Source organism: Gadus macrocephalus, chromosome 14 (assembly GCF_031168955.1).
Source record: "Gadus macrocephalus chromosome 14, ASM3116895v1".
NCBI classification, from domain to species: domain Eukaryota; kingdom Metazoa; phylum Chordata; class Actinopteri; order Gadiformes; family Gadidae; genus Gadus; species Gadus macrocephalus.
In genome coordinates, this window is record NC_082395.1 from 23,772,818 (window position 1) to 23,800,373 (window position 27,556).

The 27,556-nt window shown below is 48.4% G+C and overlaps 4 protein-coding genes and 1 long non-coding RNA gene across 12 annotated transcripts in view; 3 read left to right on the plus strand and 2 right to left on the minus strand.

The window, feature by feature from the left end:
- LOC132472053 (rho family-interacting cell polarization regulator 1-like) overlaps positions 1-3,635 on the minus strand; it is a 12,151-nt gene extending 8,516 nt beyond the window's left edge. For both annotated transcript variants that reach the window (XM_060071471.1, XM_060071469.1), the window contains exons 1-3: positions 3,479-3,635; positions 1,128-1,210; positions 317-455 (exon numbers count right to left, since the gene is read on the minus strand). In XM_060071471.1, the coding sequence (XP_059927454.1) occupies positions 317-408 (92 nt within the window). In that variant the 5' untranslated portion in view covers positions 409-455; positions 1,128-1,210; positions 3,479-3,635. The remainder of the gene's footprint in view (positions 1-316; positions 456-1,127; positions 1,211-3,478) is intronic.
- A 1,789-nt stretch (positions 3,636-5,424) lies between these two features.
- LOC132471763 (uncharacterized) lies at positions 5,425-7,057 on the minus strand. Its single transcript, XR_009528915.1, has 2 exons — positions 6,916-7,057; positions 5,425-6,671 (listed from the first exon to the last, which is right to left on the minus strand). It is a non-coding gene; the product is annotated as an uncharacterized LOC132471763 (long non-coding RNA).
- Positions 6,973-13,727, plus strand: LOC132471761 (proline-rich protein 36-like). 4 transcript variants are annotated; one of them, XM_060071017.1, is made up of 10 exons: positions 6,973-7,103; positions 8,219-8,603; positions 9,739-9,842; positions 9,978-10,425; positions 10,537-10,629; positions 10,860-10,896; positions 11,015-11,086; positions 11,163-11,798; positions 11,835-13,046; positions 13,126-13,727. In XM_060071017.1, the coding sequence occupies exons 2-10, from the start codon at positions 8,505-8,507 to the stop codon at positions 13,317-13,319; spliced, it is 2,895 nt and encodes a 964-aa protein (XP_059927000.1). In that variant the 5' UTR covers positions 6,973-7,103; positions 8,219-8,504; the 3' UTR covers positions 13,320-13,727. The 4 variants fall into 4 exon arrangements, with proteins under 4 accessions (XP_059927000.1, XP_059926997.1, XP_059926998.1 ...); XM_060071014.1 differs by having other exon boundaries at positions 11,163-13,046; XM_060071015.1 differs by lacking the exon at positions 6,973-7,103 and adding an exon at positions 7,607-7,734 and having other exon boundaries at positions 11,163-13,046.
- Positions 13,728-14,119: 392 nt separating this feature from the next.
- nudt21 (nudix hydrolase 21) lies at positions 14,120-16,830 on the plus strand. Its single transcript, XM_060071019.1, has 7 exons — positions 14,120-14,422; positions 14,787-14,987; positions 15,066-15,129; positions 15,223-15,312; positions 15,626-15,701; positions 15,830-15,944; positions 16,421-16,830. The coding sequence occupies exons 1-7, from the start codon at positions 14,301-14,303 to the stop codon at positions 16,440-16,442; spliced, it is 690 nt and encodes a 229-aa protein (XP_059927002.1). The 5' UTR covers positions 14,120-14,300; the 3' UTR covers positions 16,443-16,830.
- An 852-nt stretch (positions 16,831-17,682) lies between these two features.
- ogfod1 (2-oxoglutarate and iron-dependent oxygenase domain containing 1) lies at positions 17,683-26,767 on the plus strand. Of its 4 annotated transcripts, none has more exons than XM_060071010.1 (12): positions 17,683-17,976; positions 19,097-19,242; positions 19,325-19,371; positions 19,533-19,633; positions 19,952-20,068; positions 20,228-20,319; positions 21,096-21,224; positions 21,338-21,451; positions 21,533-21,612; positions 21,726-22,042; positions 22,138-22,266; positions 26,531-26,767. In XM_060071010.1, the coding sequence occupies exons 1-12, from the start codon at positions 17,817-17,819 to the stop codon at positions 26,749-26,751; spliced, it is 1,653 nt and encodes a 550-aa protein (XP_059926993.1). In that variant the 5' UTR covers positions 17,683-17,816; the 3' UTR covers positions 26,752-26,767. The 4 variants fall into 4 exon arrangements, with proteins under 4 accessions (XP_059926993.1, XP_059926990.1, XP_059926992.1 ...); XM_060071007.1 differs by having other exon boundaries at positions 17,701-17,976; positions 19,940-20,068; positions 21,096-21,266; XM_060071009.1 differs by having other exon boundaries at positions 17,701-17,976; positions 19,940-20,068.
- The last annotated feature ends 789 nt before the right edge of the window (positions 26,768-27,556 follow it).

Consider the following 27,556-nt stretch of genomic DNA (forward strand, 5'->3'; position numbering starts at 1 on the left):
TGTTTGAATGTGTGTGTCTGTGTCTGTGTGTGTGTGTGTGTGTGTGTGTGTTTGTGTGTGTATATTGTGCGTGCGTGTGTGTGTGTGTGTGGGTCTGTTTGTGTGTGTGTATGTGTCCACGCGTTTGTGTGTGTGTGCGTGTGTGTGCGTGCGTCTGTTTGTGTGTCTGTGTGTGTCTGTGTGTGCGTGTAAGTCTGCGTGTGTGTGTGTGTGTGTGTGTGAGTGCGTCTGTTTGTGTGTCTGTGTGTGTGCGTGTAAGTCTGCGTGTGTGTGTGTGTGTGTCTGCGTGTGCGTCTATGTGTGTGTGTGGACTCACTGCAGGCCGCGTCGCAGGGCTGCGTAGACCTCATCCAGCCTGTCAGGCTGGGGGGTCTTGGCGGGGGGGTTCTTGGTGGAGCCGGTGAACATCCTGGTCCTCTGGGCCGGCTCTGACCTCTGTCCTGGACCCTGTAGCGCTGGGGGGGGGGGGGGAGACACTGGTTACCAGGACCTACAAGAGACGGGGACACCAGTATTGACCGGGAACCGAGCCGTCAAAAGTGTGACAGCAGGACTCCTGGGGGAGGCAAAAAAACCCACCACTGAAGCCCAGTTTCCTGTGTTCCCGGTTTAAACCAGCCAAGAAGACTCATCTGAGAGGATGAAGAGGGCCGGTCTGCATAGTGTTGATTAACCTTTACAGACAACTTAACCATTTACTACTGGTTTACTACCGGCAACATGATTGGCCGATGCCCCGTTCAGCGAGATCAGAGCTGCTCTGGCCTCAGCCCTTAGATTTTAATCTAAAGTTTGATGTGTGAGCCTGCTCCAGTATCGATTGGAGGTCACTTAAGATAAAGCGTTCGGGCTTATTAAAAGACGACTGTCATTTCTTATTAGATGGTCGTCTATATAGAAACCCTGGCACAAGAAATATAGGAACTAAGCCAATCGAAAGTAGGAGTATGTGTGAATGCGAGAGAGAGAGAGAGAGAGATAGAGCGAGAGAGAGACAGAGAGACAGAGAGAGAGAGACAGAGTGACATTGAGCGAGAGAGAGAGAGAGAGAGAGAGAGAGAGAGAGAGAGAGAGAGAGAGAGAGAGAGAGAGAGCGAGAACAAGAGCGAGACTTAAAGAGCCCTTACCTGTTGATTTGAGGAGACTACTGATTCATGCTTGGAGGGTCGACTAGTTCTGCAGCACATCAAAGCCCCAACGACGTCAAGTCCTGCCATTTGCATAACAGAAGAGGACAGTTGAGGAAATGCTTTGACATGATAACTCACAGCGCACAAAGAGGAACCAATGATCTGAGTAGTTTCGCCATTAATAAAACACAATTTATAATACCAGGAGGGGAAGGCGTTACGAGTGCTCCTCTGATTTCCTCTACCTGACCACATTGTGCTGCTCAATGCCGCTGTGTGTGGCTATCGCGCTGACGACCAGCATGCTCACAGGCGATTCCCTTCCTCTTCCTCCCCCAATCTCCCCCTCTCTCTCTCTCCCCCCCTCTCTCTCTCTCTCATCCACTACACAGCACAGGAAGTCTCATGGCGGACTTTAGACAGGAAACTCTACAGGGAAGTCTGGCCTGGGAGTATAAAAACATCTTGCACAAATCGCCCATCCTATGTCGGCCAGAGAGTCGCATGTGAGCAGAAATCAGTGTTTTATTGGCCCATGTGATCCTCAGCCGAGTGCAGAACGCTTTTAGACTGGTCAGGACTCAGATCCCAGTTCCACAGAGACAGTGACAGCAGAGATTACAGAGTAAAGCGGCCTAAGCCAACGCCAAACCCTTAACACCTCCGCTCTTTACGAGCAGAGCAGGGCCTTACAAACGTTAGGCATGGAGATCTCTGCTCTCTGGTGGTCTGCAGCGGCAGTTAACAGAGACCGGCTGTCTGTCTATCTGTCTGTCTGTCTGTCTGTCTGTCTGTCTGTCTGTCTGTCTGTCTGTCTGTCTGTCTGTCTGTCTGTATCTGTCGTTCTGTCTGTCTGTCTGTCTGTCTGTCTGTCTGTCTGTCTGTCTGTCTGTCTGTCTGTCTGTCTGTCTGTCTGTCTGTCTGTCTGTCTGTCTGTCTGTCTGTCTGTCTGTCTGTCTGTCTGTCTGTCTGTCTGTCTGTCTGTCTGTCTGTCTGTCTGTCTGTCTGTCTGTCTGTCTGTCTGTCTGTCTGTCTGTCTGTATAATTAAATAATGTTCATCAAACCAGAGGAAACTACCTGGGTCCACGACAGCAGGGACGGCAGAACCAAGACTTGTTGGATCAAATCCCCTCACAACCCTATCGGACATGAAGTCGCTTCCTGTAGCTGTGGTCCATCTCAGCTCGTACCGCCGTAGTACTACTGGATTCTACTACGGTATTCCAGGGGTCCACTTAAAGCCCTAATCCCGGCCACATGCTGAGAGGATTAGCTGTAGTTTGTCAGGGTCAGAGAATGGCAAGGACCTTTGAAACAAAGTATTCTGAGTGAAGCAAGATGTGTTATCGGCCCTAAACACTCGTAGAGAAAGAGCTGGCCAATGCCATCCTCTAGATTCAGACGGGAGTCTAATGAAACGTTCAGGCACACAGAGAGACGAAAATGCTGACTATTGAGGGATACATGAGGACCCCTTGCCTCCACACAGGATCAGTTTGGGGACCGTACTGTCACTGGGCCGTAGCTGTCCAATACAACCAGCTCTGGTGTTCATCCAAAGCCTCCATGGGGATCATTAGTTAGTCATTGGTTATCTGAGGGCAGCTAAAACAACGAGTTATTTGATTGGACCACCTCACAAGACCCTCCGACCCCCAGCCGTAGAGCGCGTGAGCATCAAGTCCACTGATCCACCGACACACACACAAGACACGCATTCTGCTCTGTACTGCTCTCATATTGATAGCAAGACACACATGAACGTGTGTGTGTGTGTGTGTGTGTGTGTGTGTGTGTGTGTGTGTGTGTGTGTGTGTGTGTGTGTGTGTGTGTGTGTGTGTGTGTGTGTGTGTGTGTGTGTGTGTGTGTGTGTGTGTGTTGTAAGGGGATGTCCATAAATGATACATACCAAAAAAATAAAGAAACGCTTAGATGACAAATTGCTGGATTTGCCAACAATCTCTACTGACTGGGACTCTGACAGAAACACCTCCCGACGCCCCTCATCTTAAAGATGGCTCTCAGGCCCGCTGCCGAAACTTTGAATAGTAACAACCCCCAAGCCCTCCATACCCCACCCTGCCCTGCTTCCCTCCATGGTTCCAGACCTCCAGACCTCCCCCGGCTCAGATCATCACGATGCGGACTCATGAAGCTCTGAACACCGATGAACGAATAACGGCGCTGATTGTGTTGATGAAGATGGTTCAGCGGGACCAACTTAATTTGGGAAAAAACTTAACATCAAAGAAGAGCAGACTCATGTCGAAGCGTCCTGTCCGCGGGTCCCAAAACAGGAAAACCCCTGGATCCCAGATGTGCTCGTTCACACATTCACTCGTCTTACCTAGGATTGAAGATCCGCGGAAACCGAGATTGTCCCATTGCGATGCTGAACGCGTTCAGAACTGGTTCCCATTCCGCTCAGGGCGCTGTCCTTCTTCATCTCGCAGTTCTTCTGTCCGGCGTCAAGCGCTCCCTGCTGCGCAGTCGCGTTCCTGCTGCGCCTTCAAAATAAAAGCTCCTAACGGTGAGGCCGCAAGGGGCTCTGCCTCTGAGGAACAACCATGTTCGGATCGGATATAGCCAGATTCAGCTTTAAAATATTGTGATACTATGATAACTTATGCCCCCCAACATAATCGGAAAAAAAACACAACACACTAAGGCAAACAAAACAGCTACAGATGATGCAGGAATAAAAAAAGTTGGTTTTGAAAGAGACATGTTTCTAAAAATGGTCACACACGCACAATAATAAGCACATCTAAATAACAAACTATTCACGCAACCAGGGTTCTTACTTTGAAGGTCCCCTGACAGAGCGGAAGTACTGGCGGTTCTGAGTGACAGATGAGATGTGGCAGACCGTTCTCCTCTGAACGGAAAATCTCAGCTCGCATCAACACGCTGAACCGCGACAGCAAAACACCGAAGAACACTCATGGAGTGACCCTAATAGAGGTTCTTTATCTGTAGCCCAGCTCGGTGAAGGACAGCACCTCCTTTAGATCTCCCCCAACCTCCTCCTCTGGTCCAGTTGGGTCTGGAGGATCTAACGTCCATCCCCTCCGGCCGAGGACTTGTTGCTCCTCTGACGGGTTTCTACTGAAGCTCCACAGATATCTGATAATAGATTTACTTTGGTAATTTTGGTAATTTACGATTTAGAAACGTCTACTCCCATTTATTGTGTTCCACTTCAAACTTTATCTCCATAAATATGTTTTTCTTGGCGGAATGGAAACTTGTAGCCTATTACTAATGAATAATGACTAATTCCGTTTATTACTCGTTAACGTAAATTCAGAATCAGGTATGAGTCTTCTCAACAACAATAAACAGCAGAGGCCCTCATGGCTCCTCATCCGCAGGTGACTGAGTGAAACATGACTGGATAATCTCGTGTCATCTTTAATAAGTTGTAGGCTTCAAGAAAACATGACAACATGAAGCATGACTCGGTACTTTGTTATGTTATTGAAACTTGAAGAGAGAAATTGACGCCCCAATATTTCAGGGGTGTGCACTAAATCCCTACCGCTTTAAAGATTTGCATGCCAAGTTTCACGGCATGTAATTAGTATTACATTGAGGACAAACTACACAGTTCTAAAACGACTGAGAGATCATGTGGTTCAAGGCCTGAGGGGGGGGGGGGGACATCACTACAGGCCACAGGGCTGACTGCAGCGACCACTTCTCCAAAGTACCACCACTCACTAAGCAGGCTCTGTGAACCTGTGTTTAGTGCTATATAAAGATGTGCCATGGTATAGTTGTAATGGAAAGATAAGATATGCATGGAGCTCACATCTGTTCGAATATATCAGGGGAAGCAGGAGGAAGACATGAGCAATCAGAGACACAAACCACTGTGGTCGAATATATGGAACAGAAACATGATAAATATCACGTTTCACCATCATTATACAATTGATTCATGGTGAGAGAGTTCATCCGACCCATCGCTGCCACTGTTGTCATAGCAGTAGTTGCTATGACAACGCACAGTGTGATCAGAGGAGGATGATACAGATTTCCCTATATCAGTTAGTGTCGTTCATTTCCTTGTTCCTGTGGAGATATATCAAATACTCTCAGAGGTAATGGGTGTCTATGATGGTAGGGGTGGTTTAAGATACTGAACTCTGTTGGGAATCTGAGCTATATAATAAGAATCAGGTTATAGCATTTCCACTCAAAACAAACTCAGTCAAGCCAGTATGCTGGACAAACCGTATCAAAAGGTCATTATCAGTAGAAAGAGGCTTCAATGAGGAGTCTGCAAGCTGTTGAAAATAGAACATTTATTGTGTAGTATTGTGGTGGTGGTTTTGCTTTACAGAAGACTAGGAGAATTTAAGTGCACTAGAGAAGTTCACTGATCACCGCAACAGATTGACTGGGGCCGCTGGGCATAACTTACAACACGCCTTCAACTTGGTTAGAAATAAATAAGAATACAAATGTGTGGGATACTTATGTGTGGTATGTGTGGTTAAACAAAAATAACCATGGCATCCATACCTTTAAGTATATACACATAATGACAGGTGAGCTCCCGATGTCAAAGGACCTTTACTCTGAAGGATTAGAGTGTAGATGTGAAGAAACACTGTAAGTGGAGGGTTTTCCACGACAACACAAGCCCGCGTGACAGATTCATCCTGGAATGTGAGGCGACATGGTGGGGCTGGCGTCATTCAGCCAGCACCTGGACGTTTCATTAAGGTTTGAGCCTCTTAAAAAGCCAGGATTTGTTTTATAATTGTTACCATCTCTTTTTTATCATTTTGATTCAAACATAGCAGTGCCAATTGTTTTCATGCTTATTGTTGCAACTAGGATATATGAATGCCTCATATAGGCTATCCAGTTCATATTCTATATATTTAACCTAACACTACCCCCTTAAGCTATAATGCTTTGTCTAAAAACTTTTGAGTGCTGTGGGGACACCAGTTCAGTAGAGTATGTCAAGGTTTCTCCACACCTGGAAGCCTTCAGGCTAAGGGAGGGTGTGGCCCATCAGTTATCCAGAAGGGCCTGGAGTCCGTGGCGGTGCGCTGGTTCCAGATCAGCCAACTGTGGGAGCGGTCTGGGAGCCAGCTCTCTGTGCGGTTCCCAATCGATCCCACAGATTGTTGTGTGTGGTAAGTTGATTGGCAGGTTTGTACGTGTGTACGCTTGGTGACAGGGGTTGACATGTGCTTTTCCCTTTTCTTGATTTGAATTGAGCTTCTCTGATGATGGTATTATGTTGAAGAGATAGATTGTTACTTTTGTGGCTTGTCAACTTTTAACTGACTTGACCGACTTTCAGGCATCCGCCATGCCATCACTGACCGGGCCATGTTCAGGTTCTGCTTCCTGAAGCCTGGATGCGTTCATCCTTCATGTTTAGAACCAATGCCGCCACTAGGTGGCGGACGTTGTTATCCAGGATTTGAGAAAAAAAACGCAAATGCTTTCAACGTTACGGGTCAGGTGTCTGCTGTCCTCGGTAGTAATGAAGTGGCCATGTCGATGCCCTTTAACTGCAAAAAGACAAGGTATTACAATGTAGTATGCATTAGAAATACACCGAACTAGTTTTACATATTTTTTGCAGACTGCTATTTACCATAACTTCACAAATCTTCATAAATTATCCCCTTTCCTACCCACCACTGCAAACTTCATCAACGCCCCTGCCACTCTGCAGAAGGTGCTGAAAACAACAGTTGTTCAGTGCAATAAGTGAATTAGTATAAAACAACCCGTTATGGAACGTGTACTTACGTCTGGAGATGGAGGAAAGCAGCGTCATAAGTTGGTCCTCTGGCTTCCCTCAGAGCTCTCCATCTAGGGACACTAATCCACGTTCACCGGAGTGCCACCGCTCCTGCTCGGACCGCTCTGTGAGCAGAAAACCTTGATGTTCCGGTGTTGTGGTCGGTGCGTAACGGGCTTGGATCGGAACCTTGCAGGTAGAGTGCGTAACAATCCATTACAATGGTTTGGTGTGGAGCGCGTCTCCACACCAAGGGGAGGGGGAGGGGGGGGTCATGTGATCACAGCTCAACTATGAAATAACGGAGCTCAGCTGTAACATAATGGAGCTCACCTAGAAAATAACGGGCTTAGTTACGTTAACCCTTTTCATAGTTGGTTCAAACATGCTATAACGGGGACATATTGATGGGTGCAGTATTTTCCATTGACGGAACACCTATGTGTCCATGTTATTGCAGTGCGCGCGAGCTGCGCGTCTTTCCTCTCCAACGTTTCCTGCTTTTGGAGAATTAGCAAACACAAAATGGCGGCACACTTTGGCAGACGCACATGCGCACTGAGACGGATAAAGAGAGGGGCGTAGCTTTACCTTATGTTTATGCATCATGGTTTCTACCAGAGGATGCATCTGCAGTTACACCTAGGAACTCATTCTAAGTGATGTTTACAAGTGGACATCGTTCTGTTCTATTCCTAGGTACTAGTTACATCTCCATCCTCCTCCTCATAGTCCCCAGTATCCCCAGTATCACCAGTATGGAAGGGTGGGTTCTAAAGGGGTGTGTATGCATGAGATACGCCCTAAGACGCCTCCGTTTATTTATGGTACGTACGACCTAAAGAAACAATCACAACATCGACAGTGCATTGATGACATGTAACGCAGTTTTCAAAAGTCAAACAAGATTAAAAAAAAATCAAACCCGTTTTACAGACAATCTGCATACGGTGACTTGCCGAGTCAACTTTTCCATCATAGTAACGGGAGGTTGCAGCATGCAGAAATGTATTACCTATTCCTATAAATTGCTATGGGATAATCCTCTCGATCATAGACATAATCAACAGCTATGAAGCCTTGTCAAACCCAGTATTTTTCCTTAGTTTTAGAAAGCTTTAATGCATAATTCCTTATTTTAGGGTGCTGGTTGATCTGATTAGAGGGCAGTAGGGGAAAGATGAAGAACCATCTTCTTGCCATCTTTTAATTTCAACAAAATTGCTTTGGAGAAAACGAGTCTCCCAACACAACAGCCTAAAGATGAATACTTCATTGATTACATAATCAAACATAATGTGTTTCTTTCAGATCCTCTGAAGCCGGTTGACTTCTCTGTCCGTCATTCCTGAGATGATCGAGCTCTCTGACGGTTCTTCCCGTCTTAACAGCTCATTGTGTCTTCACCGGCACGTTCTCACGCTCCTCTCTGCAGGGGGGGGGGGGGGGGGAACAAGGCGAGGTCTGTGGGTCTAGCCGCTTGGCCCCTCCCACTCCAGCCAGGCATTACAGACTGCCGGTCCTCCACACATAGCAACGCCGCCTCGGCAACAGAGCCCCGGCAACGAGCTCCACGGCAACAGTGCCGTGCTCCGCGATGGAGCTGCCATTGGGCGGACCCTCGCTGAGGCACTACACCCAGAGCCGACCCAGACCCCACCGGCAGAACCCAAACCACCGGCCCGCCCGACAGCAGGTACCCCCCTCTTTAGGCTGGGGGAAAAGGTGTGAGTGTGAGTGTGTGAGCATTCAAGCCCGGGAGAGATGAGAGATGGAGACGGCAGCGGGAGGGAAGGGGAGACTCAGTGGGTGTGTGTGTGCGTGCACTCCCTGCAGCCACACAAAATGGAAGGTAATGAGATAGGGGGATGTAAACGGGGAGCAGGGGGGGGGGGGAACTGGAAGGAGAAGGGAGGGTCATGTGCAGAATGCATGGGGTGTGTGTGTGTGTGTGTGTGTGTGTGTGTGTGTGCGTGCATGCTCTAATGAGATGTTCCTATTGTGCTGGCCACCAGCTGTTTCATCCAACCACACTTGAGGCATCATCTGGGTGTGCGTGTGTGATTGATTGATGTAGGAAATCCACTAATCGTCCACTAATCATGCTTGCATGATGTATATTTATTCAGGGGATTCTGTGGGGGAAGACAGAAGAACAACAGCAGATTTCCCCTGAAAAGAGATTGTGTAACATGGAGTTGTGCTTGAATTTTGCTCTTCATTCTGTATCCGAAATCTTTACGTTGGTGCCAGATGTGAAATGATACGCCTCATATTTCCCTGAGTAGCTGATAATTATGCGGGCCATATTATATATTCCCTTGGTTCCAAGGGCAATCTTCTTTTTTTATATCCGAGCTGGATGTGGTCTCATCATCAGGGAACGGCAAAGGGGGCGTGTCTCTGTAGTATCCACGGGGAGCTGTAGAGCTGTGGTTGTGTGTCTGCGTTTTGCTGTGTAACTGTACTTGTGTGTCTGCGTTTTGCTGTGTAACTGTACTTGTGTGTCTGTGTTCTTCTCGATGTAACTGTATTCGTGTGTCTGTGTTTTGCTCAGTGTAACTGTGTTTGTGTGTCTGTGTTTTGCTCTTTGTAACTGTAGTTGTGTGCCTGTGTTTTACTTGGTGTAACTGCAGTTGTTTGTCTGGGTGGTGCTCTGTGTAACTGTATTTGTGTGTCTGCCTTGTGCTCGGTGTAACCGTAGTTGTGTTAATGTCTGTGTTGGGCTCTGTGTAACTGTAGTTGTGTTAATGTGTTTGTTGTGCTTGGCTCTATTTGTGTGTGTGTTGTACTCTGTGTAACAGTGGTTGTGTTAATTGTGTTCCTCCCAGGAGCCGATCCTAGAGAGTGAGAACGAGGGCCTGGACCACATGGGGAGGGTGGATGAAGGGGTGGAGGAGTTCTTCACCAAGCGGGTTCTGCCCGCTGACTCTCTGTGAGTACCTCCAACTCCCTCTGGTCTGTGTGACACCGGCCCACCAGACCCTGTTTCGCTGTGGACAGCCATGATAAACGTACCGGTTATATCTGACCACATCATGTGATTGCGTGGTTGTGGTGTTTTCTACAGGAAAATCGACGATGAGATCTCTCCGGCGATCGTTCCAGAGTCGCTCACCGCCAGCACGGCCTCGTGCCCCCCCCCCACCCGAACCCTGAGGAGGAAGCTTGGGGACTTCTTCACCCTGAGGAAGAGGCGCGGCCTGAAGACAGAGCCCAGCCAGGAGGGCCGCTCCAAGAAGGCGTCCATCGCCGACCTCATCCGGCCGCTCCGAGAGGCGGCGCGGGCCGACAAGAGCAAGAAGGAGCAGGACAGAGACCACGACAAGGAGAACGACAAGGAGAGGCAGAAGGACAAGGCGGACGGGGCCGGAGACAAGGTGGTGGAGGAGGCCCCTGTGGCCCTGCGGAGCGACGCTGCGCCCCCCCGACGCGCCCTCAGAGAGGGGAAGTCCCAGTCGCTCATCCTGCTGTCGGGATCGGCAGCGCTGGGGACTGGAAGCACCAGACAAGCCAAGGTGAGGTCCCCTTCAGGAAGGATCCGGGTTCCTCAGAACCCGATGAGGGTTGAGCAGAAGGTGGAGCCGATGTCTTGGTTTAATAAAGAATTTGTGTTTTTTTTTTTACAGAAAAGCCTCGATGGTCAGCATAGCTTTGAACAGAAATTGAGTCTCATGCTGCAACGCATCGGAGTGACCAAATCCCAGCCAGCAGAGGAACAGGTGTGGTACACAGAACGCATCGTTTAGAGTATGAATAATCAGGGATAACACTGGTAAACCAGCAGCTATGGCTCTTGATATTGTTATTGGGATTCAATGAGTGCTAATGTAATTTGCCATCTTGGCACCAACATGGCGATATGTATCCCCACATGTGGGGCTTTCCCTGCTCCCAGTTTGTCTCATGTGTTGGCAAAAAGCAGTGTAATCTAATTATCTGCTATTCTCAGAGTCCGGAGGGAGAGATGAAGAAGGCCGACTCTGAAGGTAAAACAAGTTTAATGCTTTTATAAATGTTTGCCATTGTTCTTTGCTTGCTACCATGAACATTCAAATGGATAAAGAGATTAAATATCTCTCTTAACATATTATTTATTTGAACTAGGAACTATAATTGACAACAAACCCGAGCCCCCGCCCACTGCCTCCAAACCCCGGACCATGTCCACCTCCTCAGGTAACTCACCGTCTAACCGCTCCTCTTTTATGATTAGGAATACATCTCCTTAACACACTGCTCTGCTCCGTCACAGACACCAGGCATCAGATCCGTCAGAGCGCGTCGGCGCACGAGGCGGCGGGGAAGCCGGCGCTGCCCCCCAAACCGACCCTCCGGACTGCGGCCCCCCCGTCCGGCCGCAGCACCCCGGAGAACGAGCTCGCCCACATAAAGGAGGCTGACGCCCGTCCCCCGGACCCCCCTGTCTCCACCGCCGTCTCCGCCCCCGTAGACCCCCAAGCCCCCACCGCCCCGGCCGCTGCCATCGCTCCCTCCGATACTCTGGAGCTACGTCAGATAGAGGCCACGATTTCGATAGAGGCCACACCTCCGATAGAGCTCACCGCTCCGGTAGAGGTTACTCATTCAAAAGAGGCCACAGCTCCAAAAGAGGCTACTCCTCCGAGAGAGGCCACGCCTCCGGTAGAGGCCACACCTCCGATAGAGGCCACGCCTCCGGTAGAGGCCACACCTCCGATAGAGGCCACGCCTCCGGTAGAGGCCACACCTCCGGTAGAGGCCACACCTCTGATAGAGGCCACGCCTCCGGTAGAGGCCACACCTCCGGTAGAGGCCACACCTCTGATAGAGGCCACGCCTCCGATAGAGGCCACGCCTTCGGTAGAGGTCACAGCTCCAGTAGAGGCCAAGCATCCTATAGAGGCCACACCTCCAAAAGAGGCCACACCTCCAAAAGAGGCCACACCTCCAAAAGAGGCCCCGCCTCCAATAGAGGACACTCCTCCGATAGAGGCCTCGCCCCCGGGGCTCCTTGATGGCAGCGCTGTGGTCGCTACACCGGGTGTGTCTGACCTCCCCCTTCCAGCCCGGCCCCTTTCCTCGTCAGCCGACCCCAGCGGCTCTACAGAGCCATCATCACTGGCCCCTATGCCAAGCGCTGCGGCCTCGGGCCCCTCCACTCCTCCACCCCCTCCCACCACCGTTGCCATGCCCATTAGATCCTCAGGGACATTATCGCCGCTTCCTTCCACTCCCTTTGAGTCCATTACTTTAACCCCCCTCAGTCATTCTTCAACAACAACATCAACAACATCAACAGCCATGCCCTCTGGCCCCTCCTCCTCCGTCTCCATTAGCTCCTCCTCTGCGGTGCCCCTCAACTCATCCCCTTCTTCCCCCTCGCCCGGTCCTGTTGCGGCCGTCCCAAACATGGCTGGTTCTGCTCTGGTTTCTCAAGATCCGTCTTCAGACGCCACCACTGTGGACACGGTCTCCGCGGGAACCTTCCAGAACGCAGCGGGGCCCCCCTCCACACATTCCCCCCGTACCGTGACCCACCCGCACCCCGTCTCCACCACAGATATCTCCACCAGCTCTGAGACTCCGGCTCCATCCATAGCGACTCCGGTTCAGGGTTTGGCCGACACGTCTTCTGTCTGTAAGACGCCTGTCGAGGCGGACCCCCCCCCTAGCGCCGGATCAACGGTGTCGTCCTGCGTGGAGGCCACGCCTCCTACCGCTAATGTCACCAGCCTGGTGTCTACTGACAGCGCTCACTCTATTGTAGCATCTCCAAACATTCAGCCAGGCCCCCCCCTCCCCTCTGACACCAACCAGACCTCCTGCCCCGAGTTCTCCACCTCAGGGGCCCCCAACACATCCATCCCTCCCTCCACCTCCACCTCAGGGGCCCCCGACACATCCACCCCTCCCTCCACCTCCACCTCTCAATCAGAACAGCCAGCTTCAGTTAACCTTCGTGTCACAAACCGCCCCGGTGCAACAGGACTGAGCAGCATCAACACTGAGTATACAGAGGTTCCCTCTGTTACCATGACAACGGCAGCTTCCCGCCCGGATTCCACCAGTCCAACAAATCACCGCCGAGCCGAGGTTAACAATGTGCAAACACCGCCGGAGGAAAAGCCCCGGCATGACTCACCGACAAAGGAGAAAGGTATTTGCTGAACACTTAAGTTTATAGATGCCTTTGTCTTAAAGTGGAGCTTAAACTGACTTTGGTGTTTTTCTTTCAGCGACAGATGATGATGTAGACCGCAATGTTCAAAGGAGCAAGCAAGAGGAGAGGAATGGAGACAGCCAGGAGGAGAGCAGCACCAAGCACCCAGAGGTGGAGCGAGGAGAGGCCCAGCAGGTCCGAGCAGAAGAGAGGGAGGACCATCTAGTTCCAGACAATAGCACTGTGGCTACAGACCCAGAGACGGCCTAGGCTCAGAGAGACGACCGGAAGAAAAGGAACAGGGGAGACCAGAGGCTGAAGCTCAACCAGATGAAACCAGTTCCATCCATGAAAAATAAGTTCCTAAAGAGAGGCCTACAATAACAATAGCATCCACGTGGGACCAACTACTGTGAGGAGGAAGGGGAGCCAGCAGTAGGGAGTTATGAGGAGGGACACACGAGTCATGGGACCAAAGAACAGCCCTCCCATTGGATGAGATGATCCAGCAGCGACTTTGTCTGTTTTTTGTTGGTTGTTTTTTTTATGGATATGATTGAATATTGAACTGCACGTATAAAATGTACTGTATGAGAAGAACTGTGGTAAAAAAATATGTTTACAATAGATGGATAAGAGACATACTCTTCACTATTAAATGGATTGTCGACTTCATAATTGAATGTTCTCACTTTTCTCAAGGAAAAATAATGATTATAGAAATTACTTATTCATATAATATATAATAATACTGATTTAGTCTGGATAAAAGATTTAAAATTGTTCAGAGCTAATTATAGGCCGTGTGTAATGATTCTTATTTTGAACCAACTAATGAGCCGTAGCGATAAATAAAGAATATCCATTGTACATATATATGGGTTATATCATGAGAATATTTTCAAAATAATGCTTAACTATGATACATCCATGCAATAATTGCGTTTACACTTGCCTTATTACAAGGACATCAACGGATTGAAAGAATATTGAAAATATTGTATTTTAATCAATTCCAAATGGTTGAGTGTAACGCCTGCCTCCCGGACTGAGGGGGCGCTGTGACATAAGCTCCCACTAGAACTACAGCTCAGGAGGCGCGGAGAGGGAGGGCCGAAATAAAGAAACAAGCATTTTTCTTTGTAGTTCCGCGGTTTCTGCAATCCTAACTTTATTTTCCAGATTCGGGCGTCTAGCTCCACGCCGGTCCTCGCAGAAGTGTTGCCGGTTCGTCGCCCGTCCAGCAGCAGCATGTCCATCGTGCCCCCGAGCCGCTCCAGCGCCGGCTGGCCGCGCGGCGGCTCCGTTCAGTTCGGGAACAAATACATGAGCGGGCCCGCCAAGGCGCTGAGCCTGGAGAGGACGATCAACCTGTGAGTCCACAGACACACACATAAACACACACACATAAACACACACACACACACACACACACACACACACACACACACACACACACACACACACACACACACACTCTGAGCCTGGACTGGGTTAAGATCGGTCGCTAGTCTGTATTCATGGAGTATGAACGCTGTGGGTTTGCGTGGCAGGTCCAGGTGTTTCCTGCAGGGTCGTTAAGAGACGGGGCAGACGGGTTCACTTGAACCTTCAGGTTCTCAGTTCCCTCTGTGTGTGTTGGATGTGTTCCTGGGTGCTCCATTATCTGTACCCCAGTGATCATTTCCGTGGGTCAATAGGAGTTCAGCTCTTCTTAAGCGAGTGATTGTATTCCAGATACCCGCTAACCAACTACACATTCGGCACCAAGGAGCCTCTGTACGAGAAGGACAGCTCGGTGGCCGCCCGTTTCCAGAGGATGAGGGAGGAGTTCGACAAGATGGGGATGAGAAGAACGGTGGAGGGGGTCCTCATCGTCCACGAGCACCGGCTCCCCCACGTGTTACTGCTCCAGCTGGGGACCACCTTCTTCAAGCTGTGAGTACCATCGTCCATTGAGTGTTTCCGTACAGTCTGTGGTACAGAGTTCAACACGTGCTTCCCCCCCCCCCCCAGGCCCGGAGGAGAGCTGAGCCCCGGGGAGGACGAGGTGGACGGTCTGAAGCGGCTCATGACGGAGGTACGTACAGAGTGCTCCTGCTGAGCAGCTGGTGGTTGTTGATCTGTTGTTGTTGTTCTGTTGGTCCTACTGCTGCTCTCCGTCCGTCGTCAGATCCTCGGGCGTCAGGACGGAGTGAAGCAGGACTGGGTGATCGACGACTGCATCGGGAACTGGTGGCGCCCCAACTTTGAGCCCCCGCAGGTGAGAGCCCCTCCACACTTCCTGGGGGTCATGAGGCCACGATCTGATGATCAGACATGAATCAGTGCCGACTAGAGAAGCTTCATCTAATATTTGCCTCCATGGATTTCTTTTTTTAAAGTAAATCAGTGAGGAACAATGCTGGCCAATCGTAACCATATAAACTGTTTGTTAAATCTCTGCCTCATACGTTCCTGGTAATCAAAACATCGGTTGTGTTTTATGGATGAGAAAACACACTGTACATATTGTACAGATTGCATCTCGTTGAGTCTCTCTTCAGCCTGATTGACACGTCCGTCTGTCCGTCCAGTATCCGTACATTCCGGCTCACACAACCAAACCCAAGGAGCACAAGAAGCTGTTTGTGGTTCAGCTCCAGGAAAAAGGTCAGTTTGAACCCAAGCTAACGTCAAAATAGGGCATTTGCTCGTGTATATGATTCAAAGTTTTGATTGATGAACGTCCAGTCGGGATTGACTCGTGTCCTTGTTTCCTCCTGTCCTTGTTTCCTCAGCGCTGTTTGCGGTCCCTAAGAACTACAAGCTTGTGGCCGCGCCCCTCTTTGAGTTGTACGACAACGCCCCCGGCTACGGACCAATCATATCCAGCCTCCCGCAGCTGCTGAGCAGGTACCTGCCGGCTCCCTGCATGTTTCTTGAAGAGGGGCTGTGAAGTGTCTCTGTTGTATACGGGGAATAGGTTAACCTAGTGATTGTAATTGCTTGGCACATGGTTCTATGAACATCCCTACTGTACCGACCGCAATATATTGCTGTTTCTCTTTCTTCTGACCAATGTACTTATTGTAAGTCACTTTGGCTGAAAGCGTCTGCTAAACGCTCTCAATGTAAGTAAGGTGTAAAGGAATATGTTTGGTTTGAAGGTGAACAGCTTAAAGCCAGTGCCTTTTATTGTCTGTTTTTCTCCACGTAGATTAAAAATGATATGCAACTTTAGAATGCAACGGGTTAAGTTTATTATTTGACTTGAATATAAGTATACAATTCTTGGCGTAATCATAATACTGACAAAGGCTTCAACATGCAAACCATTATCTTTGATCGTGCTTTTCTTTTTTTACATTTCTTTATTTTGTTTTTCTTAGGTTTAACTTCATCTACAACTAAGAGAGGAACGTTCATCTGACGCTGTCTCTGTGAGCACAGCTGTTATGGATGTAGTTCAAGAGGATCTGGTGGTTTGGAAGAACACTGTTCATCACTGAAGGACTGTCCCAGCAGCTCTCCCCCTCACTGGGTGGACGGGACTGCACTGGGCTCCGCTGGGGATGGAGAGGAGATATGGGCCGGGGAATTTGTGTTTGTTTTTTACAAAAAAAAAAATAATGATATTTTCTATCTTGTTTCCTTATCCCAATGCTACAAATTCATTTTACTCAAAAGATTTGTCTGATTAAAAAAGAAGAAACAGCTGCAACTTTGAGTTCCTTGTTTTAACCTGTGATGATGTAAGTGTTTTTTTTATTTTAATAAAACAGTTTGTTAAGAGGAATAAGCTCTTTCTGGAGTGTGTTGATGGATTTATTCAGGTGGTGAGTGCTCACATTTTCCAAAGGGATTGAGACTAATATTTATTAAATTACCAATAAATAGTTTTTTTTTAGTTTTTTTTACAATGGGGTGAAAATGAAAAGCCATGTCAGGGATTTGCAGCCGTATCGTAAAAAACGGTCCTCCCGAAAATGAGAGTTCTGTTCACACTGCAATGACAAACGTTATAATCTGTAAACAAAAGACAGACTCTGGATTAAACTGCTGGGATGAGGGTGTATTTATAGCTTCAGCAGGCAGGATGCTCCAAGTGTTGCTCTGCCCTTCTCTAGGAGTTACAGGCGCAGGCTTGGTAAACCCTTTGAGCATTTCCATTATGTGTTTTATGTATTAGGTCAACTGTTAACATATTCTTTGTAGTGGTTTTAGTGGTGTATTATAAATTCATGCACTACTTGGGAGTGCTCTGGTAAAATAGGCTCCTGGAATATGTTCATATTCTTCTTCATAATGCAGTAAAGCCAATAAAAAAGGTCTTGTGTACATGTGTGTATATATATATGCATGTGTATGCATATGTATATGTTTATATAAATTATCAAGTCTTTTTTAAATGTTATTTTTATACATTTACTGCATAAATATTTCTGGCCAATATAAATCTATAGATATAATATATAGATATTTAATATATATAATTATTATTTTTATATTGGCAAACAATATTAATATAGTACATTTATATATATTTTTTAAAAAGACTTGATAATTTTAAATTTAACAAATGTTGAAAGATAACCAAATGAGGGTTATTTTTATGACGGATGCAAAATGTTTGAGCCCGTCCTTAGCTTTTGTGGCGTAGATCCTCCGCGACGGTCCCCGGCTGCTAGCACGACGCTGACGTAGACACTGTGCGACCGGACCGGACTTTAATAGAGTGGACCTAACCAAAGTAAACATCCAAATGTGGAGCATGAGGCGTTAGCAATGAGTTCTAAACGATTACAAGAGCACAGCGACAACCCGGAGAAGCGAAAAAGGATAAAGAAACGCGAAGAAGTGGCTCAACTTTCTGTGGTTGTGGATGACGAGGAAGTGAAGAAAGCCGTGAAGGAAGCATGGGCACAAGGAGTCCACTACTCCCATGGTGAGTGGACTAGAGTCCTTACCCTATAGAGTCCTGGTCCTGGAGTCCTAAACCTACAGAGTCCTGGTCCCAGAGAGTCCTAACCTACAGAGTCCTGTACCTATAGAGTCATAAACCCAGAGGGTCCTGGTACTAGAGAGTCCTTGTCTCAGAGAGTCCTTGTCTCAGAGAGTCCTGGTCCTATGTAGTCCTGGTCCTATGTAGTCCTGGTCCTATGTAGTCCTGGTCCTATGTAGTCCTGGTCCTATGTAGTCCTGGTCCTATTTAGTCCTGGTCCTATATAGTCCTGGTCCTATGTATTCCTGGTCCTAGAGAGTCCTGCAGTTGATTCACTGTACCGGGGTACCAGCCTGGTTTGGACAGGGGGGGGTGGGGGGTGGGGGGGGAGAGACAGGTTAGGACGGAGGACTGAGACGGGTTAGGACAGGGGGGTGAGACGAGTTAGGATGGGGGGGAGACGGGTTAGAACACAGGGTGAGAAGAGTTAGGATGGGGGGGGGGGGGGGGTGAGACGGGTTAGGACGGGGGGGGGGTGAGACGGGTTAGGACGGGGGGGTTGAGACGGGTTAGGAAAGGGTGGTGAGACGGGTTAGGACAGGGTGGTGAGACGGGTTAGGACAGGGGGGTTGAGACGGGTTAGGAAAGGGTGGTGAGACGGGTTAGGACAGGGTGGTGAGACGGGTTAGGACAGGGGGGTGCGACGGGTTAGGACGGGGGGTGGGACGGGTTAGGGCGGGGGTGTGAGCCCGGTCTCCGGTCTCCTCCAGACCCAGACTGTCAGCTGATCCGAGCATGAAACCCTCATCACCTCAGTGATGAGGAGGGGATAGCCTTTTGTTCTCATTAAAAGGACCCCCTACGTTAATGTTACGTTTGTTAATTACAAGTTTGTATCCTGTGTAACAATTCATGCATTATTAGAACGTCATCAAACTGAATGTTGTATCAGTCCTGTCCTAAAGCCCCCCTCTGTCTGGGTCGAGTGGTCATCTAGTTTCATCGTTTTGCGCCAAATTCGTCATGGTCTGTTGTGGATCCTCAATGCAATCCGATGGGATGAGGAACACATCAGAACCAGAGTGTATTTGTTCTCACATTTCCTATATCTTTTATTTGACAGAGAACTTGGAGTTGAACTGCTACCCTTTCCCACATTGCATCATCAAGGACTTCATCCACAGTGAGGCGTTCACAGAAAACCTCCAGAAGGAACTTCTAGAGCTGAACTTCCACGAGAAGTCCAACGACCTCTACAAGTTCAAGCAGGTTTGCCCAGTCTCTTGGTCCTGCTGTCCAGCCTGCAGGGCCATGCTGTGGTTAATAACATCTTCTCTCTCTTCTTTTCCAGTCTGATGACTTACGGGAGAGAACAGAATCCCATATATCAGGCTTGAGGTAAAGAGGAAACAACATCTCCCCAGCAAATTGTCTTCTGTATTGATGTTTGCAAACTATGAGACAAAATTTGGTGGATTGGTCTTGATTTTCTTAACTCACTGTTTTTGGGACGGTCTGTAGTTGATTTTTATTAATTTGTTTTTTATTCTCAATATCAGGGCAGCGTTATTTGGCCGCTTCCGTTGCTGGCTCGGCGACGTTCTGGGTGTTGAGCTCGAACCCACCGTGGACATCTCCTGCGCCAAGTACCAGTATACCGGTAATACTATTAATAATACACCGGCAATGCGTATTATTACACAGGTAATATTTATTAAGAATACACCGCTAATACTATTAATACAGTGGTTATATTTATTAAGAATACAGTGGTAATATTTATTAATACACTGGTAATGTTTATTATGAATATGGGGTAATATTTATTAATAATAGACCAGTAATACTTGTTATCACAGTGTTAATATTTATTAATAAACACGTGGTAATATTTCTTAAGAACACAGTGGTAATAATAATTATTACAGTGTTAATATTTATTAAGAATACGTGGTAATATTTCCAGTCCTTCCTCCAGATATCCTCCTCTGTCATGACGATGAGCTGGAGGGCCGGCGGGTGGCTTTCATTCTGTACCTGGTCCCCCCCTGGCAGAGCAGCGACGGGGGCACCCTGGACCTGTATGCCACCGACAGTACGTAGCTCACAGCAGGGGGCGAGGGTCATGGTTCTCCTTCAACAAAACAAACCATTAAAGATGTCATCAATATTTAGCCTTTTAAGCCCTTTGAGACTGTAATGGTGACTAAGGGCGTAACAAATAAAATTGAATTGAATGTTCCCCCTCCACCAGGTCACCTCCAGCCAAAGCACATCGTCAAGTCCCTGGTCCCCTCCTGGAACACCCTGGTGCTGTTCGAAGTGTCTCCGGTGTCCTTCCACCAGGTGAGCCCATCCTCTCTCCCCGGGGGGGGGGGGAGGCAGGACAGACAAGTGGGGAGGGGGTTCCACACCCTTCTGGGTCCGGGCCCCAACGTCTTCCCCCTGTAGTCCTCAAGGATGTTTACTTCAACAACAGTAGTCTGTAAGGCGCTTTGGATAAACTTGTCCGCTGACCTGCCGGTCTAGACCCAAGAATAAAGTCCCCAGAGCACAGGCTTCTACTGCCCCAGAGAACAGGCTTCTACTGCCCCAGAGAACAGGCTTCTACTGCCCCAGAGAACAGGCTTCTACTGCCCCAGAGAACAGGCTTCTACTGCCCCAGAGTAAAGGCTTCTACTGCCCCAGAGTAAAGGCCTCTACTGCCCCCCAGTAAAGGCTTCTAATGCCCCAGAGTAAAGGCCTCTACTGCCCCAGAGAACAGGCTTCTACTGCCCCAGAGTAAAGGCTTCTACTGCCCCAGAGTAAAGGCCTCTACTGCCCCAGAGTAAAGGCTTCTAATGCCCCAGAGAACAGGCTTCTACTGCCCCAGAGTAAAGGCTTCTAATGCCCCAGAGTAAAGGCCTCTACTGCCCCAGAGTAACGGCTTCTACTGCCCCAGAGAACAGGCTTCTACTGCCCCAGAGAACAGGCTTCTAATGCCCCAGAGTAAAGGCTTCTACTGCCCCAGAGTAAAGGCTTCTACTGCCCCAGAGAACAGGCTTCTACTGCCCCAGAGTAACGGCTGCTCCTGCCCCAGAGTAACGGCTGTTCCTGCCCCAGACTAACGGTTGCCCCTGCAGGTGGCGGAGGTGCTGTCGGAGGATAAGTGCCGTCTGTCGCTGAGCGGCTGGTTCCACGGGCCCTCTCTGGAGCGGCCGTCCCGCCACATCGAGGAACCCCTCCCCCGGAGCCCCCACCTGCCCAGGGATGTGAGTCGGGACTCCTGCACACATCTACCTCTGCCTGTCTTGGTACGTACCCATCTTGGTACGTTCAATCTCCATTACCTGAAGCTTGACACGCTGGTCTTTTTTCTTCCCAGGAGACGTTGCTGCTGGAGTGGGTGAACCCCATGTATCTGGACATCTCCTACCAGGAGCAAATCCAGGAGGAGTTTGAAGAGAGCGCGGAAATCCAGCTCAAAGACTTTTTAAAGGTGAGCCTCCTTCTTTATTAGTGTTATTTTTATTTCTTGTTTTTTTCCCCTTCTCGCTGTTGATGCTCTGTCTGTCGTCAGGAGGAGAAGTTTGCGGAGGTCAGCGTGGCTCTGAGGCTCCACGACATCCAGTGGGCCAGGAGAGGGCCGCCCAACAACAGGTCGGCCACCTCCCCCCTCTCCCCCCCTTTACCTCTCCCCTTATCCCTCCCTTAAACACTGTGGTTACGACAGCGGGAAGTGGTGTTGCTAAGTAACGGCATCTCCTCCCCAGGTCCTACGAGGTGGCGTCTCTGGAGAGCATCCCCCCGTGTGTCAGTGAGTGCTGGGAGCTGCTCTGCTCCGAGGCCTTCTTCCTGCTGCTATCCAACTTCACCGGCCTCAGGCTGCACTTCCTCTGCCCCAACGACGAAGACGACGACGAAGAGGAGGACGAGGATGAAGACGGGGAGAATGAAGAGAAGGAGGAGGAGGAGGAGGAGGAGGAAGAGGAGGTAGAGGAGGCGGAGAGCCAGGAGAGTGCGAGGGGCGGAGAAGCCACGGGGTCCGCGATGGAGACGCCGTCGACGAAGAAGAAGACCAAGGCCAAAGGTAGGGGGGTCCAGGGGGGCGTCGGCCACGCTAGGCCCCGCCCATCCTCTCTATGTGAGTCTGTGACGTCTCGTTAACCTCTAACCCCTCCCCAGAGCCGAGCACCCCTGAGTACGTGGGAGAGCTGCGCCGGTGGACCCACGGGGGGTACACGCTGCTCCACGACGGAGAAGCGACGAGGGCCGAGTACGCCTTGGACCTCATCCTCCCCTTCGGCTGCTCCGGTCAGAACACTGACCCTAACCCCAACCCCCGACCCCGACCATAACCCTAGCTGTGTTCGAAATCGTTCCCTATCATGGATGTAGTGCACTAAATAGGGTGCACGCCATTTTGTAGGGTGTTCGAATTCTCAGTGGTCCACTATATAGGGCACTATATAGTGGATTTAAAATAGGGTACATACGATGTACCCTGCATGTTACTCCCGTATACCACAATGCAATGCGGTCGTCATTTTCCGGAGGAGAAGAAGAAGCTGAATAACCGCGAAAACGAATACATTTAATGATGGAGTCTCCGGCTTTCGTATAGAAATGTCAAAAAAATGTTTGGGATTTAACATAGAAAATTTAACATTCAAAATTAGTTAAAAAAAACTTGAACAAAGAAATGTAACATTCAACATCAATACAACCTCCAGCTTTCCTCGTGAGTGCCCGGTTTGTTTGGGACTCTCTAAATCGACGCCACTTCGACCTGGGCGGGACTTTACGTCCTACGTCACTCGCTATGGATGTGCATGTGTGCGCATAGCCGTCACTCGCGATGGGTGTGCATGTGAGAAAGGTTTTGGCTTTTAGTGTCTATGGGTTGGTAATAACGGTTCTGATGATTTTTCTGATGGAAAAGTGGTCTTTTATTTCCATAATCTTTGTTCAGTGAACGCATAAACTCGTTTGTTAGTTAGCAGTTAAACAAAATGCGATCTCTTTGTTTACAGTTACCAACGACCAACTGATGATTGGTGGTTCGATTCCCTAATGATGCAAGGTTTTTTCTTTCATTTTGGACTGCACACACATCGCGAGTGACGGATACTCGCACAATGTACACACACATCACTGTCTTTACAATTTCTAGGCAACCGAAGTTTAAAGATTGTCAAGTGGTTAACTCTTGAATCGCATGTACTATAGGGGTGTGCCAAAATATCGATACTACGACATATCGCGATATTTCGTCTTGCGGGACGTTATCGATATGCTGACGCCAAATATCGATATCCCATGACATGCTATTTTATGTATTCTTTAATATAGGTATTAGTGGGCAACTAACACAGTATTCAAAGACGTTCCCGAAATTCAGCCGTGGTGCAGAGTTACAGCCACTCCGAGCCAGTTGCACATTGAGCTTCCCCCAAATGCGCTGTTTTGGTGTCTAGCTATAATGCAAATGAGGAGGAGCGAGGCGGGTCAAGGAGGAGGGTGGGGGTGTGGCCCTGAGCAGCTTGCAGCCACGGTACCATTCGCTCTCTTTACAGTGGATGTATCGCAATGGCGAGGCGCACACAGCCTTTAGCCGTGTTCTGTAAATATTCTAGAACACACGGGAGTCCTGGAGCTCTATATCAAAATATTATCATATAGCCTACATAGATATCTATATCATATAATATATATTATAACCGCCAAAAGATGTGTGAGCCGATATTATGAATCTCAAACGGCCGCGTTGGATTCTCCGACGTTCCTGGTTCTTCAACGTCCTCATCAATGTGAAGTAGACTGAACCACGACAAGGAGGAGAAAGGGATCGTTGCCGGGCAGCGCTTAGGCACCTCCGCCTCCGGCGGTGGTCCCTCAGCGGGTCTCAAGCTGGAGACATTCGCCGCCAACAATCCCTTTCTCCTCCATGTCGTGGTTCATGTTCTTGAGGGAGTCAAAGCCAAAGTTCCTTCCCCCCAATTCATTCTCAACCTTGGCTGAGATAACCCCCAATACGAGTCTCGTTGTAGAAATACCAGAGACGAGAGTCCGACAGAACGGTTATCCAAATAACAAGGAAGTGTACAACACTTGCGATACAGTCCTGGAGCTCTATATCTAAATAATATCATATAATACATAGAAATCTATATCATTTAATGCATATTATCACGGCCAAAAGCGGTGTGCGCCTCCAGACGATATAATGAATCACAAACGACTTTGTCGGGTTCTGCGACGTCTCTGGTTTTTCCACTTTCACATCAACCTGAAGTCGACTGAACCGGGCGCTGCCTGCTGCCGGCTGCCCGCTGCCTGCTGCCGGCTGCCCGCTGCCGGGCGATGGTGCCTCGCGGCAACCGGCGGCATGTCGCAGTTCATGTACTTCAGCCAGTCAAAGCCAAAGTTCCTTTCCCCCAATTCCTTCCCAACCATGGCTCAGATAACCCCCACAACAGTCTCGTTGTGGAAATACAAGACACGTCAAAGAACCGACTAGAAACACTTGCGTTACAGTGTGTGTATTCACACAAACACACACACATGTGGCGCTCGCACGGTCGAGTCTCATTGGCGGGCCAACGTCTCTGGGCGGGCCAGGCAGAGTAAGGGGAGGAGCTGAGATTCCTGATGACGTCAAGAATACAGACATTCCAAATCAGTGCACTTGAGCCTCCGTTTTTTCAAAGGCGAGCAGAACCATAGATATAATATAGAACACAATAATTGTTAACATTTAACAACAACAAGAATTTCTTCAGTGACACAGATATCGTGATGTATCGTGGGTGAAATTTCTTGCAATATATCGATAATCGCAGAATCGCTGTATCGTGATATTATCGTTATCGTGGGTAAAATATCGTGATAGTATCGTATCGTGGGGTACCTAGTGATACCCAGCCCTAATGTACTAAGACCTGATGGGTTAGTGGTCAGAGAACAACTCATTAACGCGGGGATAAGGGGTTTGATTCCTTAATGAAGCTAGCATTTTTCTTTCATATTGGACTGGATGTTTGTATGCCATTTTGCGTAACTTGTAGTTTATGATGAAGAAATGTTACTGGGGTTAAGGTTAGGGTAACGCTAAGGGTAAGACACAAAGTGTTTTTGCAACACAATATTTCTTACAATAACAAAGTCCAAAGTTTTGATGACTCCAGTAGGAAACTTAAGATACCTAGAGAAATGCGTGAGTGCTCACAAAACATCAACAAGTCAGCAGTGTGGTACAGGGTGATCATTTCTGATATACAGTACAAAAGCTGAAACTATTAGCCAGGAATGGGAAAGATGCAGACGCAGACGCAGACGCAGACGCAGACGCAGACGCAGACGTGGGAAGCAGCGCACCAACACACAGTTGCCTGTTGCAAAATGGTTCAGAGTTTAATATAAATAGTTAGGGTTAGCTGGTATGGCGTTATCTGGTATGGCTATAGTCTAATGTTAGCTTAGTTCGTGTTGTTTCGTCATGTTAATCGCTAGTAATAGTAAGTCATTTGTAGAAATATAGCCCATCATCACAGACTGTAGGAATGTCACCCACCCTCCATCGCGTACGACACTGACGCTCGTAATCTGTAGTGCAAGGGAGTTCGTGCACACTGCACAGATCAGACAAACGGCTACGCGCACACATGCAAACCCATAGCGAGTGACGTAGGACGTAAAGTCCCGCCCAGGTCGAAGTGGCGTCGATTTAGAGAGTCCCCGGTTTGTTTACATGATGTGGGCGCATCTGTCTGCGTCACACAAATACCCGGCGCATTTACTGACGCAAATGACGTTTAGAAATGTTCAGCGTAGTGTCCGAATTCTCGTTCCCTATTCCCTATATAGTGCACTATATCATGTACACTATATAGGGAATAGGGAACGAGTGTATAGGGAACGATTTCGAACACAGCTAGGAACCCGACCCAGACGTTACTGTGACGCCGTTATGTACAGTTTGACGTAGAGATTTACGGATAACATTTTTTCCTTTCCAATCCCCAAACTTGAGTATCGGCCGATACGAGTATATATCGATACAGCCACTAGCATTGTAACTTCAAACAGCACTTCGGTTCACTTGCTGACAACATTTTATTGTTTCAGAACTAGATGATTTACATTTATAATCTATAATTATAATAATCCATTTGTATTCTTGTAGTTAAGGGCCCATGCATCCATGTTTATCCGACTGGGTAGCTCGAACCCCTGTAGGTCGGAGATGACGCCTTTCCCATTCCGACTTTCCACCTCTGACCGTTAACGAACGCAGCATAACAGTAGTGCAGTGTTTGATGTTCTCTGCCTGTGTAGCTAAGGAGTCGTGTGATGGTATCGGATCGCGTCATAGACTTGCGTACTCGCCTCAGATACGCCTCAGATAGTCTATGGTGAATTTAGTATGATGTTTTGCGATGTGTCTCTGGTTCAGACTTTAAGTGTGTGTGTGTGTGTGTGTGTGTGTGTGTGTGTGTGTGTGTGTGTGTGTGTGTGTGTGTGTGTGTGTGTGTGTGTGTGTGTGTGTGTGTGTGTGTGTGTGTGTGTGTGTGTGTAGACTGGCCGTCAGAGTTCGGGGGCTTCACGTCGTACGTGGCCAACGAGGAGGACGAGGAGCTGCTCACGGTGAACCCGGAGGACAACTGCCTGGCGCTGGTCTACCGCGACAAGGAGACCCTCAAGTTCGTCAAACACATCAACCATAAGAGCTCCTGTCAGGAGAACGGCAATAACCTTCGTAGAACATTTTACGACTTCTCTTTTGTGTACTATGAATAAATCTTTGTGACTTTTACTGTTTGGTTGTTTCTCCAGTGCTGAATCAATCCAAGCTGTCAATCATACAGTATAAATCAATATCAGGTTATGGAAGGGTCTAGATTAATTACAGCAGGAGGCAAACGATTTTAGATAATAATGTTTGGTAGGTTTTGTTGTTTCTCTGTTAAATACTGAATGTGTCAGAAAGGCCAAAACAGTTTCTTTACTAATAACAATTTGTGTATCTATGTTAAAATTATGAAATGTACGAAATATGAATTGACTGAATTAATAAAATGCATGTATTGTAATTGATAGCAACTTAGACATCCACTTAATGTAGAAACAACTCTGTCGCCCCCCGGTGGCTTAATGAAAACCAACCATGTTTTATCCTGTGGGGCTTAATTTCACATTTTGATGAGAAAAAGGTACTTATTATTCTAAAACCAATCTCAATCACGTGATTGCGATTGCTTAATCACTCAAACACGAAACGATGATTCAGATAATATAATTACGACTGGCGTTTAAATTAATTGGCCAAGACTCCAAATACTTAGTGCTTGGTTGAGCTGCGGAACTTGTTCTACCGGCCGGTCTGAGAGGTCCATGGTCCACCAGTATGGGTCTGGTTTAGTTCACCAGTATGGGTCTGGTATGGGGCTGGTAATGTTCACCAGTATGGGTCTGGTCCAATAGTTTGGGACTGGTTTGGTTCACCAGTACTAGAATGCTTTGGTCCACCACCAGTATAGGTCTGGTTTGGTCCACCAGTATGAGACTGGTTTATTTCATCAGTATGGGTCTTATTTGGTTCACC

Excerpts from the sequence above, each read along its gene's own strand:
- ogfod1 (XM_060071007.1), top strand. The coding sequence starts at position 17,817 with ATGAGTTCTAAACGATTACAAGAGCACAGCGACAACCCGGAGAAGCGA. Across the intron at positions 17,977-19,096 it reads AGGAGTCCACTACTCCCATG|AGAACTTGGAGTTGAACTGC; the intron begins GTGAGTGGACTA and ends TTTATTTGACAG. Across the intron at positions 21,452-21,532 it reads AGCTCAAAGACTTTTTAAAG|GAGGAGAAGTTTGCGGAGGT; the intron begins GTGAGCCTCCTT and ends GTCTGTCGTCAG.
- LOC132471761 (XM_060071014.1), top strand. The coding sequence starts at position 8,505 with ATGGAGCTGCCATTGGGCGGACCCTCGCTGAGGCACTACACCCAGAGC. Across the intron at positions 11,087-11,162 it reads GACCATGTCCACCTCCTCAG|ACACCAGGCATCAGATCCGT; the intron begins GTAACTCACCGT and ends GCTCCGTCACAG. Across the intron at positions 13,047-13,125 it reads CTCACCGACAAAGGAGAAAG|CGACAGATGATGATGTAGAC; the intron begins GTATTTGCTGAA and ends TTTTTCTTTCAG.
- nudt21 (XM_060071019.1), top strand. The coding sequence starts at position 14,301 with ATGTCCATCGTGCCCCCGAGCCGCTCCAGCGCCGGCTGGCCGCGCGGC. Across the intron at positions 14,988-15,065 it reads GGGACCACCTTCTTCAAGCT|GCCCGGAGGAGAGCTGAGCC; the intron begins GTGAGTACCATC and ends CCCCCCCCCCAG. Across the intron at positions 15,702-15,829 it reads GGTTCAGCTCCAGGAAAAAG|CGCTGTTTGCGGTCCCTAAG; the intron begins GTCAGTTTGAAC and ends TTGTTTCCTCAG.